Below are 17,450 nucleotides of genomic sequence, written 5' to 3' on the forward strand. Positions count from 1 at the left end.
TAAAAAGAAAAAATATTGTTCACTTTTAAAAGTGTATGATTGGTGTAACAATTCTGAACAGGATAAAGCTGAATGAATTGGAACAAAAATCACACATTATTTCTCATGATGGCTTTATTATAACAAAGACAAGTATGTACATTTTTATTGGATGCTGATGCAACAAGAGTAATACAAAACAGCATAGAAAAAAAACTGTTTACACATGCACACGCACACACACACACTGACAAGACAGACTTTATCAAAAGTAAAAGAAAGAAAGAAACAACTCCTTCAAATGAATGATGCAACCGGGGTTTCATCACAGAGAAGGACTTAGTCATCTACACAGAGGGAGAGGTTGTGAGAACCTTGGGTGTCATATTTGTTTCCAAGTCGGAAATGTCAGTTTCCTAGCTCGGTGTGCGCTGTGAAGGCAGTATACAAGGCTGAGAAGGCCGTGGCTCATAGCTCTATAGGGCTGAGATGGCCTTGGCTGCTACCCTCCTTCCCAGGGGCAGAGTCAGGTCTGTGATGGCCAGGACCACCTTAGGCTTGGCTAGAGCAGGGAGCTTCACCAGCTCCGACACCTGGGGGAGGAGGGGGAGGGAGGGAGAAAGATAGAGGGAGAGACAGAGAGAGAGATGAAGAGAGGTTACTAACTGGCATTCTCAACATTTTTGAAAATGTTGAAATCTTAACAAGGCTGGAGTATGATTTTCTCAGAACCCATTGAGTAAACACCTAACTTAAAAGATAACATTAGCTACCTCCAGTACATTAATGATGTCTGACGTGCTAGTCAGGGAGGGAGAGAGGTTTGCATCTGACATCCTCCCTTTTACAGTACTCATGCATCACCAGCTTTCTGGAAATCTTAGTCAAATACCCCAGCAGGTCAATTTTGAAATATTCAGTGTGTTAAAGGTATAACCCCTAAACTATAAACTCAGCATGGCAAGGCAAAATAAATCATGCACACCCACAGACACACACTCTCACCATGGTGAAAGGCATGAACTGCAGGATGCTGCCGCGGTTGCCCTGTTCCAGACACTCGACACACTCCTCCATGAAGCTCTGCACAAACTGGGTGTGTGGCCCTGCCGTCTTAGAGCTCAGGATGGACGAGATGAGGAGGAACAGGTTGGCTGGAGGGAAGGGTGGAGGGGGGAGAGGGAAGGGTGGAGGAGGGGGGGAGAGGGAAGGGTGGAGGAGGGGGGGAGAGGGAAGGATGGAGGAGGGAGGAGAGGGGAGAAGAGGAGAGGGTAACATTATACACGGGTCATATCGGAGACCAAATTCCAGATGACGAGAGAGAGAGAGACAGACAGACAGACAGTCAGAGACAGAGTTGAGTGAGAAGATGTGTTTGTGGGCGTGTGTGTGTGTGTGTACACACACACACTAACTAACTAACCTAGGACACGGTTGAGAGGGTCTCTCATGTTGACAGTGTGGAGTTGAGAGGCAGAGAGAGAGCTGCTCATGGACCTGTCACCTAGACAACAACAACAACAACAGAAAGGTCAAAGGGCATTAGGAATAAAATAAGATAAGTACATTATTAATCATAGTTTATTGATTCATTTAATGCCGATTTATTGATATAAATTAGATTTCACTAGACATACATACACAGCAATGAACATAACACAACATATATGGACAAAAGTATTTAAGTATGTAACAAGTTAGTTCTCTAGTTATACTATATATAACTAGTCATTATAGTCAAGAGGATAAGGGGTTGTGTCTGGTGTGTGTGCAGGTAGTGGGGGTTACAGGGTAGTTTATCACGTGTGTTAACATATAAAAGCAGAAGTTCTGAGTAGCCAGTGTGTAGGTTATTCCAGTGTATTGTGACAACGTTGGCTCCCAAATCTTGAAGGCCAGTTTAGGGACAGTATCTACGGTTCCTTACTTATACAATTCTGATGTTGAAATGAAACTTTCTTCCTTCACAATGTGGTTCTCTTTACTCAAAAATCATCATACATTAACAACAAATTCTTCTTGTCAACTTTCACTTTCAATGTTTAAATTGTTCAGAGAATTACATGAAAAACATTGCACTTCTAAGGAAGATGAGTTTCTCTATGATGTTTGACCTCTACTGAAAACATGAAAGTGTGTTGCCTTTCTATCATATGTTCAGCATACTTTCCCTTCTTCCACAAGTTTCAATGTTCCAGTTTCCACTAATTACTAAAGCTCTACTGCCATTGGTGTTTTTCCAGAAGATGATTCGCATTGGAGTTTTACCCAACAAACCCCTTTAATAAAAAAAAAATCCCATCCTAATTGCCCATTAGTGGCAACCCAGATGTAAGGTGAGAAGTAGGTGGTGTTTCAAGTTGGGATAGCACAAATGAATATCAGGTGGGAGAAAAAAGAAATTACGTGAACTTCAATATAAGTATCTGTATAATTAGGTTGAGATATACACTCACTGAACACTTTATTAGGAACACTATACTAATACTGGGTAGTGCCTCCCTTTGCTCTCAAAACAGCCTCAATTCTTCGTGGCATTGATTCCACAAGATGTTGGAAAACTTCCTTTTAGATTCTGGTCCATGATGACATGACTGCATCACGCAATTCCTGCAGATTTTTCAGGTGCATTTTCAAGCTGTGAATCTCCCGTTCTACCACATCCCAAAGGTGTTCTACTGGATCCAGATCCGGTGACTGGGAAGGCCACTGAAGTCATTGTCAAGTTCATGAGAAGGTGTACAGGTGTTCCTAATAAAGTGTTCAATGAGTGTATATTGGGATGTTAAATTTATTAGCGCAATGTCCTTCGACAAACCTTCATTTAGAACAAATAATATCTCCATGGACACTTGATACAGTGATGTCAGACATAAAATATATGTGCAGGGTGACTTCAGTGTCAATTATGAAGATCTGGTGACCGATTTGCATGACGGAATGCTGATAATGGTTCCACATTGCTCTGCCTCCCCTTGTAAAACTAATCCTGTCAGAACAGGGCTTGAGACATCATTTAACAGAAGCTAATAATGACTCTGCAGAATAATGCAACATGTTCTACCTGTGCATTGCGTTCTCACCCAAACCTTGAGGATGAGTAGAAAGGAACACCTAGGGGTTTGACATCACTGCTCCTTACTTACACAATGTTAAAGTTACTAACAATGTGTTTTCCAATTAAATGTTTTCACTTTCTATATTAACATTTCTTTTAGAACAAAATGAACTACCACCTTGCACTTCTAGAGTAGAAGGACATGACAATTCATCAGAAGAGTCTTTTCTTTCTATCAATCTTCCAGGTTCCACTAATTACTAAGTAGGTATTTGTGTGTGTGTCTCTGTGTGTGTGTGAGAGAAAGTGTGTGTGTGTGTGTGTGTGTGTGTGTGTATATGTGTAATTAAACAGAAGAGCTAGTAATGCCTTTCCAAAATAACGCAACGTCCTCCCTGGGGAATTTATGTTTCCAAGGGGGTCAAAATGGCCGGGATTGCTCAAATGAAACACAGTATTCAAAGTTCTATTACGGCAGCTTTGCCCAAGTCCGTGAAGAGAGGAAGCTATAAATCAAGACAAGGCAACTACGCGCTCAGTAAAGTCACACAGTAACATTTAGGGCTAGTCATGTTTTTACAGTAGACCCTTACACCTGTGCCCTGTCGCTATAGAACATTTATTTTACCCTCGATATCAAAAACAGAAAACGTCCTATTCCTGAGCACTGGGCTGTTTGAGGAAAACATTGATGAACCATGACTTGATGAACCATGCAAGCTTAGCGAGTAAGTAACAACAACACAGCCATTCCTAAACACAATGGGCCTTAACCACAAAGTGCTGCTGTTGTTTCCTAAGAGAATTACACATAGAAGAGAGAATCGAAAGGTGAAATAAAAGGATAAGAGAAAGATTCCCGATTGGAAATACAGGTGATGTTCGCCCTAGGTGCAGGACGCTTAGTGAATCAGGAGTTTCTCACAAAGATGAGTCGTTCTTCATTCTCTAGCTTATGCTGGTCTGGGACCAGGTGCAGAGCGAGAGGTGGCAAGTGTGGACTTGTTACAGACAGAGAGATGCAGACATAAGATATGTGTAAGAAACCTTCATGGAATCTGGAAGGGAGATGTGGAAGATTGTGATAATTGATCAACTGATTATTAATGCTATATTCATACTTTCAATTCATAATATGATATATTGGATGCTGAACATTTAACCTTTATACATACATATGTATAGTGAACTTTTGACTAGGGATTTTTTTCTGGCTACAGTTCTTGCAATAGCACATTCCTGAGCGTACAGAGAGGTGAAAGGTCACCTCTGATTTGTATGTGGAGAGGTGAAATATTACTGGTTTGAAGATAGAGGGGAAAAGCTGGGAACAAAGAGGTCATTTGGGGATTAAAAGGGCTGCCTACAGAGGAGATCTTGGAATTTTTCTCTGCTCTGAGTCGTGTGTAGAGTATCTCTCTGTGCATATGATTTCAGTGTATTGAAAAGTTTCTGTCAACTTGGCATAATAAAATTAGCTCTTAATTAACTTTGGTTTCTTGATTACAGACTATGTAGTATGCTAGATTGTGACTAACCAAAAAAAAAACCTCAAATGTAGGAGGGTTTTCCTCCACAGAGATATGAACCCCTGGGGGTAAACATAAACATGTTGTACAGCAGAGGCTGGTGGAGGTAGAACTCAGAGGAACAGTATCAAACACGTCTGACAGGGCTTTAGACACATCATTTAACAGAAGGTAGTAGGACGGGCTCATTGGTAATGCATGGAACGGAATGAGGAATGGTATCAAACATGCAATGCTACCATTCCTAATTCCGTTCCATGCATTACCAATGAGCCCGTCCTCCGATTTCTACTTCCACTAGCCTCCCCTGATGCATAATTCCCATATATACATAATGAAGGTATACATCATTGGTGTTGGAGCTACCTGGACTGGAGAGGACCACAGGTTCGTCCTCGTTGGAGCTCAGCAGACGCATTAGCTTCGAGGGCTGGGAGTCATCCAGGGGGAACAAGCTGCTGTAGTCCTGTAGGCAACGAGAGGGGCTTTAGAGACTACAATACCCATGGACCTCTACAATACTTTGTGTTTGAGGTAGAGTGAAAGAGATTGGGAGTGCGTGTGTGTGTATTACTGTGTGTGTGTTTGTGTGTGTGTGCATGAGGGAGAATTACTGTTTGTGTGTGTGTGTGTATGTCTGCGTGTGGGTGTGTACATGAGTGAGTGTGTGTTACCTCGATGTCTTCGCGCTGTCTCTTGCGTTGCCTAGCGGACGCCTGTCCCTTGTGGTGTGAGGAGTAGGAGCTGAGAGCACACCACACCGACAGCCTGGAGACAGACAGGACCACACAGATCACACCTCCATCATGGAACCTCACCACAACCAATCAGACAGGACAACACAGATCACACCTCCGTCATGGAACCTCACCACAACCAATCAGACAGGACAACACAGATCACACCTCCGTCATGGAACCTCACCACAACCAATCAGACAGGACCACACAGATCACACCTCCGTCATGGAACCTCACCACAACCAATCACAGGACAACACAGATCACACCTCCGTCATGGAACCTCACCACAACCAATCAGACAGGACCACACAGATCACACCTCCGTCATGGAACCTCACCACAACCAATCACAGGACAACACAGATCACACCTCTGTCATGGAACCTCACCACAACCAATCAGACAGGACCACACAGATCACACCTCCGTCATGGAACCTCACCACAACCAATCACAGGACAACACAGATCACACCTCTGTCATGGAACCTAACCACAACCAATCAGACAGGACAACACAGATCACACCTCCGTCATGGAACCGCACCACAACCAATCACAATTGGAAGCTCCATAAGAGACTAGTAAATAAAGCTATTTGAGCGCAATAAAATATTAGTATTTCATATTGGAGACGTGTGTACTGGTACAGGTCACATGGCTAATGTGACACGCCGCTAATATAGCTGAAAAACTCAAATACATTTTTTAACCTCTGTAGTTTTTCACACTGTCTCCAATTCTGGGATGATGGGGAATGTCAAATAATGAACACTAATCAATTTGATTACGGTGGGATCAAGTTTGACAGCCAAATACCTGCATTATCACGTCAGTGCCACAGCGCTGTGCGCTTGTTTTTGGTGTCTCCAGTGACGTTCCACTTTAACAGAGCATAGAATGGATGAAACAGTCCCAAAAGTTCTAACTCCCAGAAAAATCAAGAACACCCCCAATTACATGTGTCCTGTATTTGACCTAGGTCTGGAATGGAGGAGGGTTCTTACTTGGCCAGGGCCTTGCCAGGTGGGTCTGCCAGGCTGTGCCAGTGGGCGGAGTCAGTCAACAGGTTGGGCAGGATGTGACCCAAAAGGGTGAGGGTGATCTGCTGGGTATCCAGGCAGAATATACTGTAGAGCAGCTCCACCACCCGATTGGCCCACTCCTGACGAGTCTCCTTTAGCAGCTCCTGGACAGACACACAGGAAGTGGAGAGGTCGATACACACACACAGGGATGAACTGTCCCAGAAAGAAAACTACCCCTAACCAGCCTATATGTAGCCTATACGTTTAAAAACTAGTTCCACAGAGAAGAGGTAGGGTTAGAATGATGTCTCCACAATACTTTACCTTGACCAGGTTGTTGGTGAACCAGAAGACTCCTCCCATGTGGAGCAGGCTCTCGAAGAGGTGCAGGGCCCGGCTGTCCACCCAGCCCTTCCACAGGACCGTCCGGAACTGCTTACTGAGGCTGTCGTGGATGGGCTCGCGGGCCGGGAGAAGGTTCCGGTAGGGAATGGGTTCCTGGCCCTCCATGGGGGGTCGTAGGGCCAGGCCCGTCTGCTGGAACACGTCAGCACACATGTGCTCTAGTATGGAACTCATGATCACCACCCTGGGAGGGGGGGAGGGGGGGAGGGGGGGGGGGGGAGGGGGAGTGAGAGGGATGTGTCTGTGTTAGATGGCCATTTTAAGCAAGGGGAACTAGTGGGTTGTTAAGACACATGCTCCATGATGTCACACAACATCTTTAAAGACCTGCACCCTATAATGACCTGTCTAAGTTCACCAAGTTCACTTGAGTGATTTGTTCCACATTGACACACACAAGCACGTAATGCACTCACAAACACACATGCTCATACACACACACACACACACACACACACACACACAAACACACACAAACACACACACACACACACAAACACACACACACACACACAGGCTGAGTGGTGGACCCACCTATACTGCCTCCACAAGCAAGCAAGGAGAACTAGTGGGTTGTTAAAACACTTGCTCAGAAGCTCTATGAAGTATTCAGTATCTGTGTGTGTGTGTGTGCGTGCGTACCTGCTGAGAGTGACTTGATCCTATTTAATTTCTAGACAAGAAGAACTGGTGCGTGCGTGTGTGTGTGTGTGTGTGTGTGTGTGTGTGTGTGTGTGTGTGTCGTACCGTTCGTTGTAGAACTGCAGTGTGTTCTCGGCGTACAGCGGGGTCATGAGCTGTCGTATCATGGTCTGGGGTTTCTCCCTCTCGTCCAGACCCAGCATCCTGACATGAGCTACCAGCCACGCCACGGCACAGATAGCCATGCTGCACACCTTCCCCTTGATGTTGTCTGTTATCTTCTGCACTCGGGAGGGGTGGAGGGGTGGAGGGGGGGGGGGTGAAGAAAGAGCCAGATGTGAAGCAAGCTCCAGGTGTTAGGAAAGAGTCTGAACTGCTTTGATACTCTGACCTCATTGAGGTCACTCATACCGTGACTTTACAAAGGAAGCAGAATGAGGAAGAAGCAAGAGACTCAATATAAACTCCCACATCATCTTCTCAAGTTCACTTGAGTTATTTGTTCCACACACACACACACACACACGCAATGCACTCACAAACACGCACATGCTGACTCACCTCACACACACACGCTCTCGCTCTCACTTTCACTTTCACTTTCACACACACACACACACACACACACACACACACACACACACACACACACACACACACGCACACACACACACAAGCTGAGTGATGGACTCACCTGTACTGCCTCTACAGACAACACTCCATTCTCCCAGGCGTTCAGCACTTCCAAGATGGCCGCCGGTGTGCTGAGGCAGATCTCATGCCACTTCATCTGACTAACAGAGACAACCAAAACAACAATCAATATGGCTACTGTGTGTGTGTGTGTGTGTGTGTGTGTGTGTGTGTGTGTGTGTGTGTGTGTGTAAACTCACACTAGCTTCATCTCCGAGTTGTTATTTAGTAGAGCCACCAGACTCTCCACCTTGCCAGACTCCGGTCTGAAGCAGGGGTGGTCTGGGTTCAGGGTCTTCCCCTCCTCCGGCATGCACGTCTGCAGCCACGTCTCAAAGAATGGGGTCTCCCCGGAGGGGCTGGGGTCCGACAAGATCACCTGGGGAGGGTGGGGGGGGTCAGAACAAGGTTGCAATTTCTACAAGATGCAAGTCGCAATGTAATGTTAAAAGACTAAGTTGTTTTCACTAGTACTGTACACTTAGAACAGTGTGGGTATTTGGACACCTAGTGGTTGAGTTCTGTAAGAGCAGGACAATGGTGCAAAATCTTCAGTGGAACTTCAATCAAACCAAGCTATGAATGGAGCTAACAAGCAAGGAACAGATAAGTCTATTCTACAGTAAAACAACACTGACACCCTGTGTGTGTGTGTGTGTGTGTGTGTGTGTGTGTGTGTGTGTGTGTGTGTGGTATGTGAGAGTGGTGTGTGTGTGGTATGTGTGAGTGGTGTGTGTGTGGTATGTGCGAGTGGTGTGTGTGTGGTATGTGCGAGTGGTGTGTGTGTGTGTGTGTGTGTGTGTGTGTCACTAACCTCAGATCCGTAGGTCTGCACCACGTGACAGAGCATAAGGAAGGAGATGTCGAAGAGCAGGGCTCGCACAGACGCCGACTTGGCTACAACATGGGAGGAAAGTCCAAAAACCTCATCAATATCAATCTAATCCAAAAAGTCCACCACATTAATATCAATCTAATCCAAAAAGCCCACAACATTAATATCAATCTAATGCTAAAAAAGTCCCACAGTCAACAATACTGCTGCAACAAGATATTTTCAGATAGAGAGGGAGGTAGAAAGAGAGAGAAAGAGAGGGATAAAAAGAGGGAGAGAGAGAGAACGAGGGAGAGAGAGGGGAGAGGTAGAGGAAGAGGGAGAGAGAGAGATAGAGGGAGGTAGAAAGAGAGAGAAAGAGCAAGAGAGAGAGAGAGAGGGGGGGAGGTAGAAAGAGAGCGAAGGAGAGAGGGAGACAGAAAGAGGGAGAGAGAAAGAGAGAGATGTAGAGAGAGAGAGAGAGAGAGAGAGCGAGAGAGAAAGAGAACAGCGCAGCTTGTCATTCATCTGCTCATGTACTCACATCCCTCTCCACTGATGTGCTTGGGAAACTCGTTCAGTCTGGAATAGACAAGACAGGAAGACATCGTTCAATCATCTCATTCAGATGTTACACCACGGCTTACATCACAAGGAGTTTCCCACTGCTTCTCAATGGAGTCTTCACAGTGATGCAGTTTGGGTCCGTCGTGTAGATACATTGAACTCTGCTAATGGGCTGTCATCTGTATGTCAGTGGGCTGTGTGTGTGTGTGTGTGTGTGTGTGCCCCCCTCCCACGTGGCATGAGTCTGTCATCGTGTATTAGAAGTGTACTGATGACCTCCCTCTCTCCCTCGTGACTCACTTGATGAACTTCCGGGCGAAGGATTTGAGTTTCCCCGTGGCGGCTGCTGCTGCCAGGAGCAGATCCAGGCTCTTCCCAGACAACATGTGACCCAGGACCCCCAGCAGCCCCTCGGGAGACTTGGAGTGGTCTGCATCCACCGTCTGACACAGAGTAGGAGAGGGAGAAGGAGAGACGGGGGGGAGAACACGGGAGAGAGAGAGGGAGAGAGAGTGGGAAAGGCAAGATACAGCATGATAAGAGCAGGCCATGGCGAGACAGATCGAGGTGTGTATGTGTCGTGTGTGTGTGTGTGTGTGTGTGTGTGTGTGTGTGTGTGTGTGTGTGTGTGTGTGTCGGTAGGGGGGTACCTTGAGGATATTAGTGACAGTAGGCTCTGCTCTCAGTATGAGGCCTGGGTTAGGCTGGATGTTGGCGTTCTCTGCGGTCTTCAGCCGTGGGGCGTACTCCCTATACTCACCGATAGAGAGAGATGGTGGGAGAGAGAGATGGAGGGAGAGAGAGAGAAAGACGGAGAAGAGAGAAAAAGAGAGAGAGGAAAGGAGCAAGAGAATAGGATGGGATTGAACCCGTAGTGAAGGAGAGAGTAGGTGAAACCAAAGAGGTAGAGAAGAAGAGACAGAATGACGGGTATTAGTGCCAGTGTTGAGGAGCGGTGATGTCATGTTTGTTTCACTTCCTGTGATGTCACATGTGGGAGGGGCCAGGGTGTGTGTGTGTGTGTGTGTGTGTGTGTGTGTGTGTGTGTGTGTGTGTGGAGGACCGTACCGTTTGGAGGTGAGGTTGGCAGTGTTGGGGTCTGAGAGCAGACCCAGCTTGTTACACTCCTGCAGGAGCATGCTCAGACAGTCACAACTAGGACAGGACAGGACACACAGGGACAGCGAGAGAGAAGTGTGTTAAGATACTGTGAGCTGGTGTATCGGACACAGATGAAGCCCTAATTCTTGACGACTAAACTGTATTTTCAGGGCCGGATTTCCTGGACACAGATTAAGCCTGGTCCTAGACTAAATAACATTTTCAATTAAAAAACAATGTCTCCATTTTAGTCTACAATTAGGCTTAATCTCTGTCAAGGAAATGAGCCCATAATGTCCCAGACGCCTAACAACCTAACCCTCAACTCAAATGTATCTTCAACGCAGAGACTCCATTGACTTAAACATGGTCTTTAGTCTAGGTCTAGGCTTTATCTAGGTCTGGGAAACCGTACCTGTTAAATCCTTGAGACATACTGTATGACCTGTCATAAGAGCTTTATAAACACGCTTCATCAGTCTGTCTGTTCTGATATCACTTACTTGCATCTCTGATCAGCCTTGTCCAGTAGAGGAGTGAGCTTCAGCAGGAACTCAAAGGCAATGTTCACGTCCTCCGTGAAGTCCTGACGAGGGAGATTCACCATGTTTGATACAGTCAGACAATAAACCCAGCAGTCTTTACCATCCTACTGTGACATCACTGTGTGTCACCAAAACACGTAGTTGAAGAACAGTTTAGAAGATGAGAGAGAGAACAGTCTAGTACCTGTATCTTCTCTCCCTGTGACTGTGGGTACTTCTTCAGCCTGAGGAGAACCTGAGGGATCTAGGAGAGCGAGAGAGAGGAGAGGAGAGAGGGAGAGAGGAGAGGAGAGAGGGAGAGAGGAGAGGAGAGGAGAAAGAGTTAGATGTTGAACTTGGAAGATCTAAGACGGGGAAGAGGGAGGAAGCAATACGGCGGCTGATCAGATAACAAAAGCCTGACTTCAGTTCCTGTATATAGAAGGATAGATAGCCGCACACTGTCAGAAACATGGACAAAATGGAGGAATGCAAAAGGACATGATGAAAAAAGTGCAAAAAGGTGCATAAGGAAGTGAAGTTACTGTATGCAGGGCGTTTGACATTTCTGTGAGTCTGAGACAAACCTTTAGGAAGGTGAAGGCGGTCCACTTGAGTTCCTCTGTCCCCTCTGGAGACTCGATGAGACCCGTGAAACAGGCCTTCCAGATCTCCAGCACAAAGAGAGGCGCAGGGATACGCTACAGAGGAGGAGGGAGACAGAGAGGATCAAAAGAAGTAAGGAAGTAATTAAGGGGATAGAGAAACTGAAACACACAGCAGTCAACATGCTTGAGGTAGTAAAATGTTGGATAATATAATCGTAGCAGAGGTGATTTGGAGTCACGCTCTCGTGATGAGGTAGCCCTGTCTGCGACTTCTAAGCCGAGATATAGCCCTCGTACCACGAGGATGTCCTCCTGGTGTCATAGTTTCTGTCTGTGGCACCCATGCAAGAGGTCCCCGGTTCAAAATCGTTACATAAGCGACATACAACTAAAAGCTTGGAGTAGCTGTCACAACACTCTGCTTATTAACCAATGGCTCACCTGCATCCTCTTGATCATCATGAGCTGCTCGACCAATGGCTGTGTCTCCCCTGTGAGGTTCATGGTGCCCTCTAGCATGATGAAGGCATGGACAGAAGGGAAGGCTGTGTGGAGGGGGGGGTCACTCTGGACTGACAGCATCAGAGGAATACTGAAGGAGGGAGGGAGGGAGGCAGAGGAACATCTCAACTAGATGGTGTACGTTTCACTTACAGCCCAGCGGAGGCAGAAATTGGAGGACGGGCTCATTGTACCGCATGAAACAGAATGAGGAATGGTATCAAACAGCCTGTCTGATTTCTACCTCCACAGCTCCAGCCATATGTTTGTGTCAATGGAAACAATCCTTTTATCTATGCTAAGCTAAGCTTATTATACGTGTCTGCTTCTGTTGTACTGTTTAAATATATGGCATATAAAAAGGGACTTACAGTACAGTGAGCGAATACATTTCATGCTCCCAGCAGGAATCAAACCCACAATCTAAGCGTTACTAACGCCGTGCTCCACCAACTGAGCCAAACATGACCACATTCTTATTACATTACACCATCTTGACCAAGGCTATGTTGTTAAATACTTCTAAAAAAAAACTACTTAGATAAATAAAGGTAATACATATATATATATGGCCATTCTCACCCCTTCACCAATGAGACACACTCCTCCAGCTGGCTCCTAAGCGTCTGATTGGTCAGGCTGCTGAGGTTCTCTGTCAGTTTGAGCAACGCTTGCTCCACATTGGTCCAGGAGCCTTGTGACATAAAACAGGAGAAACAGAGACTCAGGGTGAATTGACAACACACACACCACACACACACACACACACACACACACACACACCACACACACACCACACACACCACACACACCACACACACACACACACACACACACACACACACACACACACACCCCACCCACCTATTTCCTCCAGGCGTGCAATGTGGACCAGTGCTCTGTTCTTGGTGCTGGTCATGAGGCCGTGCAGCCTGTCCTGACAGGCCCTCAGACTGCCCTCTGAGCCTGGTGACGGCCCCAGCTCCCTCAAGCGCTCACAGTAGCTGGCACAGCCCTGCAGCAGCCACACTACCACCCCCTGCAGGGCCCGGCACAGCCCGATGCACTCCTCCGTCTTCCCATGGCAGCTGCAGAGGGGAGAGGGTGGGGGGGACAGGGTTTTAGAGTTAGTCAAGACAGTGACATTTGTTCATTGTTATGGGTAATTGAACCTCTAAAAATGTATCTCTCTCTCTCTCTCTCTTTTTCTCTGACAATCTTAAAGGCTTTAGTCAGAAAACTCTTCCAATTTGTAGCTACCATATTTCAGGACAAATAACAAAAAGAGGGAACAATCATCATCTTCATAAAGACGTGTCATCTTTATCAGCAAGAAGGGTACAGTTCCACACCGACTAGCTGGTTTAAAGAACGGAAGACAAGACATTCTGGGCTTGGCCAGGACAACGCACACGTGCAGCCCGTACCTGAGACGATGGGTGAACATGTCCATGATCTCCAACAGAGACTTGACACAGAGCTCCCTGGAGAAGTCATCAAACTGAGGGACAAACACACACGTTTGTAACATTTACCAGACAGCCTTTCATCTGCTGAAGATTCACATGTCAAGTAGGTTGTAAAATACTATTCTTTTACATCATGCGATGATTGGCAAGAGTGATACAACAATGATGTCATCCTCACCTTGCTGATGGCTGTGAGTACACTGGAGTATGACACCATCTGAGGGGGATACAATGAATGTCATTAATAACGATACTGTACAACATGTGTATCCAGCGGCAAACATTTAAGGGTTGTGTATCAAAGGAGGCTGGTGGAGGTAGAAATCGGAAGATGGGCTCATTGTAATGCATGGAATGGAATGAGGAATAGTATGCATTTGATACAATTCATCATTCCATTCCATGCATTACAATGAGCCCATCCTCAGATTTCTACCTCCACCAGCCTCCCCTGTTGTGTGTGTGTGTGTGTGTGTGTGTGTGTGTGTGTGTGTGTGTGTGTGTGTGTGTGTGTGTGTAACAGATTAAGGTTAGTTATTTACCTGGGAGCTGATAGCATACTTCAGGTAGGACAAGAGCAGTGGGTTGGGAGAAGGGCCGATCATTGCTTGCTCCATAAGAGCCTCTACAATAAGAGAAACACACACACAGTCCAACGTGTCTAATCACCCTGATATCATATGCATTCATGTGTTAAGATTAGCTTAACGGCAAGAGCCCATTTCCACACATTCAAATAATGCACTGTCATCAGCATTGCAGTCCTGTCATCAACTGAACATAACTGTATGCATTTGTATGTATTGTTCATAGGTTTGATACTATTCTTCATTCCATTCCAGGCATTGCAATGAGCCCATCTTCTGATTTCTACCTCCAACAGCCTCCCCTGGTCCCTATCTTAACTGTCAGTTTGTCGTCACTGACCTGCTAGGTTGGGGTAGTCCCATGTGGCCTCCTTGGAGAAATTCTTCTTGATGTTGATGGCCCACTGGTAGTCACTCCAGCGCTCCTTCCAGGCCTGCAAGATGGCTTGTTTCAGATTGACCACCTTCATAGCTGCTGACAAGAGAAATTAAGCAGAGTAACGTTAGCTAAGCCTCGTTGACAGAGGAGTTACATTGGAGAAGGAGTGTATAAGCAAAGAGACTGAATATAAGGTTTCCATCCTCTCTGGCATAAGCTTGGGGAACCCTGAAGTTCGACAACAAGGCTGTAGAAAACCAGAGTGGCAAGAGACTATCTAGATTAGCTAACACACACACACACACACACACACACACACACACACACACACACACACACACACACACACACACACACACACACACACACACACACACACACACACACACTTGGTGTTGACAACACGTAGACTACACAGAACACAACAACACCTGCATACGAGCGCGCCTCATACGACTTTCTCAAAGCATTTTATACACCGAATGCAACAATCACTAATTCACATTGATGCAGCTACTTGTCTCTTAATGCACAATATGTAATGGCTGATGGATGAATGGACATGCTAGCTAGCAGCCTTCCCCAGCAAGTTAGCTAATGTGGCTAATCGGTGTCAGAAAGAGAGTGAGTGATGGGGGTTTACAACTTGAGCTCTGGCTATCGCCCTCATTCTCATGAATGCACACGCTAACAGTTGTTACCCTGCTATAAAACGGATTAGCAAAACAATTACCAACCTGAAATATCTACAGATCTTTAGAATTAAAAAGATAATTTTAGCCTAATCTTCAGTATCCAGATGAGCAAGACATTAGATCGCCATCTTTGTTTTGAACTTCGTAACCGTTGATTGGACAAAAGACAGGACTCAGTGTATATCACGTCCATTGGTGGGTTCCGTGTCCGATTGTGTGTATGTCATCGCTCTTGCCACTAGATGTCGCTACCTGCATACTTAATTATTCATTGGCGTCCCTTTCTCAACATTATCTGAGGGCTTGTTGTGAATAAGGTCCTCTCTCCAAAACCTCGCCCAAGGTAGGGAATTTATGAAATTACATATTTAAAAAAAAAACATATGGTTGGTTGACAGTGAGAAAAGTATGTGATGTTGGTATCGTTTATGGAAACTCATTGTGAAAATACCTAAAACACAGTGTTTGATGCTGTCAAAACAAACACAATGATACAGTGCATTCTCTTTCTACCTCCACCAGCCTCCACTGGACTGTAGCATTGCACATGTGTTTGATACCGTTTACTATTCCGTTCCATGAATTACATTGAGCCCATCCTCCGATTTCTACCTCCACTCCCCTGGTAGTGAATGACACGTGGGAGAGAATGGGATGCTTATGTAACCTGTCGCCATTTAGTTTTTAGGGGTTCTCAGTGAGGTCCTTGTCTGCAGAGATGCGGCGCCCTGTCAGTGGGCTTCTCCAGTTTCACCTGCCCTGGCTGCCAGTCGAGATGTCCTCCCATGGTCCCAGAGTCCTAGACGCCAGGGTGCTCTCTCAATGTGACTCTAGTCCCTTTAGTGGCCTAGGTGACTGACTGTAGAAAACATTTCAGTGTAGGTAGAGTGTACTGTAGGTAGTGTTGTTGTTGTTGTTGTTGTTGTAATAGAATACTCTCAAACTACACAGTAGAACCTACTATTTTTCTTATTTCAGCCAACCAATAAGTCTACTAATAAGTCTTATAACAACAACACAAACATGAACCTCTAGATAAATAATGTACAATATACACATACTTCCTATCAACTGTCTTTCACTGTTGCTCTGCAAGTCCCCATCATGACTCCCTCAAACTGTCTGTTTTGAAAAAGGACCTTCCCATCCAACTGAGGTGGGCTGTGTAATGCAGGGGAGGTAGAAATCAGCAGACGGGCTCATTGTAATGTATGGAATGGAATGAGGAATGGTATCAAACACACACAATCTTATCATTCCATGCATTACAATGAGCCTGTCCTCCGACATCGACCTCCACCAGCCTCCCCTCCAGTAGGTGTCCTGTGTGATGCGACCTCCCTGGGTTTGTTGTGTCCTAGCAGAGGTGCTGTCACCGTCTCCCACCACCGCCACCACCACCACCACCACACGCCTCCTTCAGCCAGCCTGCCTTTGTGTGTGATCGTCCTGTTCCAAGACCCTCTCAACAATGTCCCCCATTCTCCCTGACATAGGAGACTCTGTCTGGGTGGGAGAGGGGTAGGGGGGGGCGGCAGGGAGGGGGGCATGGTGATGTCAGGGATAGAGAGATAGGCCGTAATCCTGCTGGCCTGGAGGTAGAGGGATGGAGGGAGAGATGGAAGGGGAGATGGAGGGAGAGCGATCCCATCCTCTCTCCCTCTCCCTCTCCCTCTCTCTCTCTCTCTCCCTCTCTCTCTCTCTCTCTCTCTCTCCCTCTCTCTCTCTCTCTCTCTGTCTTTCTCTTTCTCTCTCTCTCTCTCTCTACCATCACAGCGAGGCGAGGTCCATCAGGAGAGAGTGCTGATGGATTTCAGAACAATCCCAGACAGACTGACCAAAGAAAGAGCTTATAAAATCCTTTAGAAAGAGCTGCAGGTCTGTTCTCATGACTTCACCATGAACTAGACTTCACTGAGCTGAGACCATTGATACTGTGTCCTACTGTGATCCAGCTGGCTAACACTTCCAACTTGAGGAGAAACGGATGAAGTCACCATGCTTAAAAAAACAGCAACACAAACATGAACCTCTAGATAGATAATGTACAATATACACGTTTATTCATGAAGACCTGGGACAGGCTACAGTAGATAATAGCCATTCATCAGGACACAGGACACAGAAAA

General features: G+C 46.1%; 1 protein-coding gene across 2 annotated transcripts; it reads right to left on the reverse strand.

Moving 5' to 3' along the window:
• Positions 1-96: 96 nt before the first annotated feature.
• Positions 97-15,450, reverse strand: med24 (mediator complex subunit 24). 2 transcript variants are annotated; one of them, XM_083687761.1, is made up of 26 exons: positions 15,364-15,450; positions 14,588-14,719; positions 14,203-14,285; positions 13,839-13,877; positions 13,619-13,692; positions 13,056-13,279; positions 12,774-12,885; positions 12,132-12,282; positions 11,670-11,783; positions 11,288-11,347; positions 11,062-11,144; positions 10,526-10,612; positions 10,108-10,207; positions 9,758-9,900; positions 9,435-9,472; positions 8,891-8,973; positions 8,277-8,455; positions 8,078-8,177; positions 7,489-7,664; positions 6,661-6,925; positions 6,316-6,497; positions 5,241-5,334; positions 4,933-5,032; positions 1,403-1,483; positions 985-1,133; positions 97-572 (listed from the first exon to the last, which is right to left on the reverse strand). In XM_083687761.1, the coding sequence occupies exons 2-26, from the start codon at positions 14,715-14,717 to the stop codon at positions 456-458; spliced, it is 2,964 nt and encodes a 987-aa protein (XP_083543887.1). In that variant the 5' UTR covers positions 14,718-14,719; positions 15,364-15,450; the 3' UTR covers positions 97-455. The 2 variants fall into 2 exon arrangements, with proteins under 2 accessions (XP_083543887.1, XP_083543888.1); XM_083687762.1 differs by having other exon boundaries at positions 14,588-14,722; positions 15,364-15,443.
• Between the last annotated feature and the right edge of the window lie 2,000 nt (positions 15,451-17,450).

Source organism: Argentina silus (assembly GCF_951799395.1).
Source record: "Argentina silus genome assembly, chromosome: 16".
Classification (NCBI taxonomy): domain Eukaryota; kingdom Metazoa; phylum Chordata; class Actinopteri; order Argentiniformes; family Argentinidae; genus Argentina; species Argentina silus.

Excerpts from the sequence above, each read along its gene's own strand:
- med24 (XM_083687761.1), bottom strand. The coding sequence starts at position 14,717 with ATGAAGGTGGTCAATCTGAAACAAGCCATCTTGCAGGCCTGGAAGGAG. Across the intron at positions 13,878-14,202 it reads AGTATGCTATCAGCTCCCAG|ATGGTGTCATACTCCAGTGT; the intron begins GTAAATAACTAA and ends TATCCCCCTCAG. Across the intron at positions 10,613-11,061 it reads AAGGCTGATCAGAGATGCAA|TTGTGACTGTCTGAGCATGC; the intron begins GTAAGTGATATC and ends GTCCTGTCCTAG.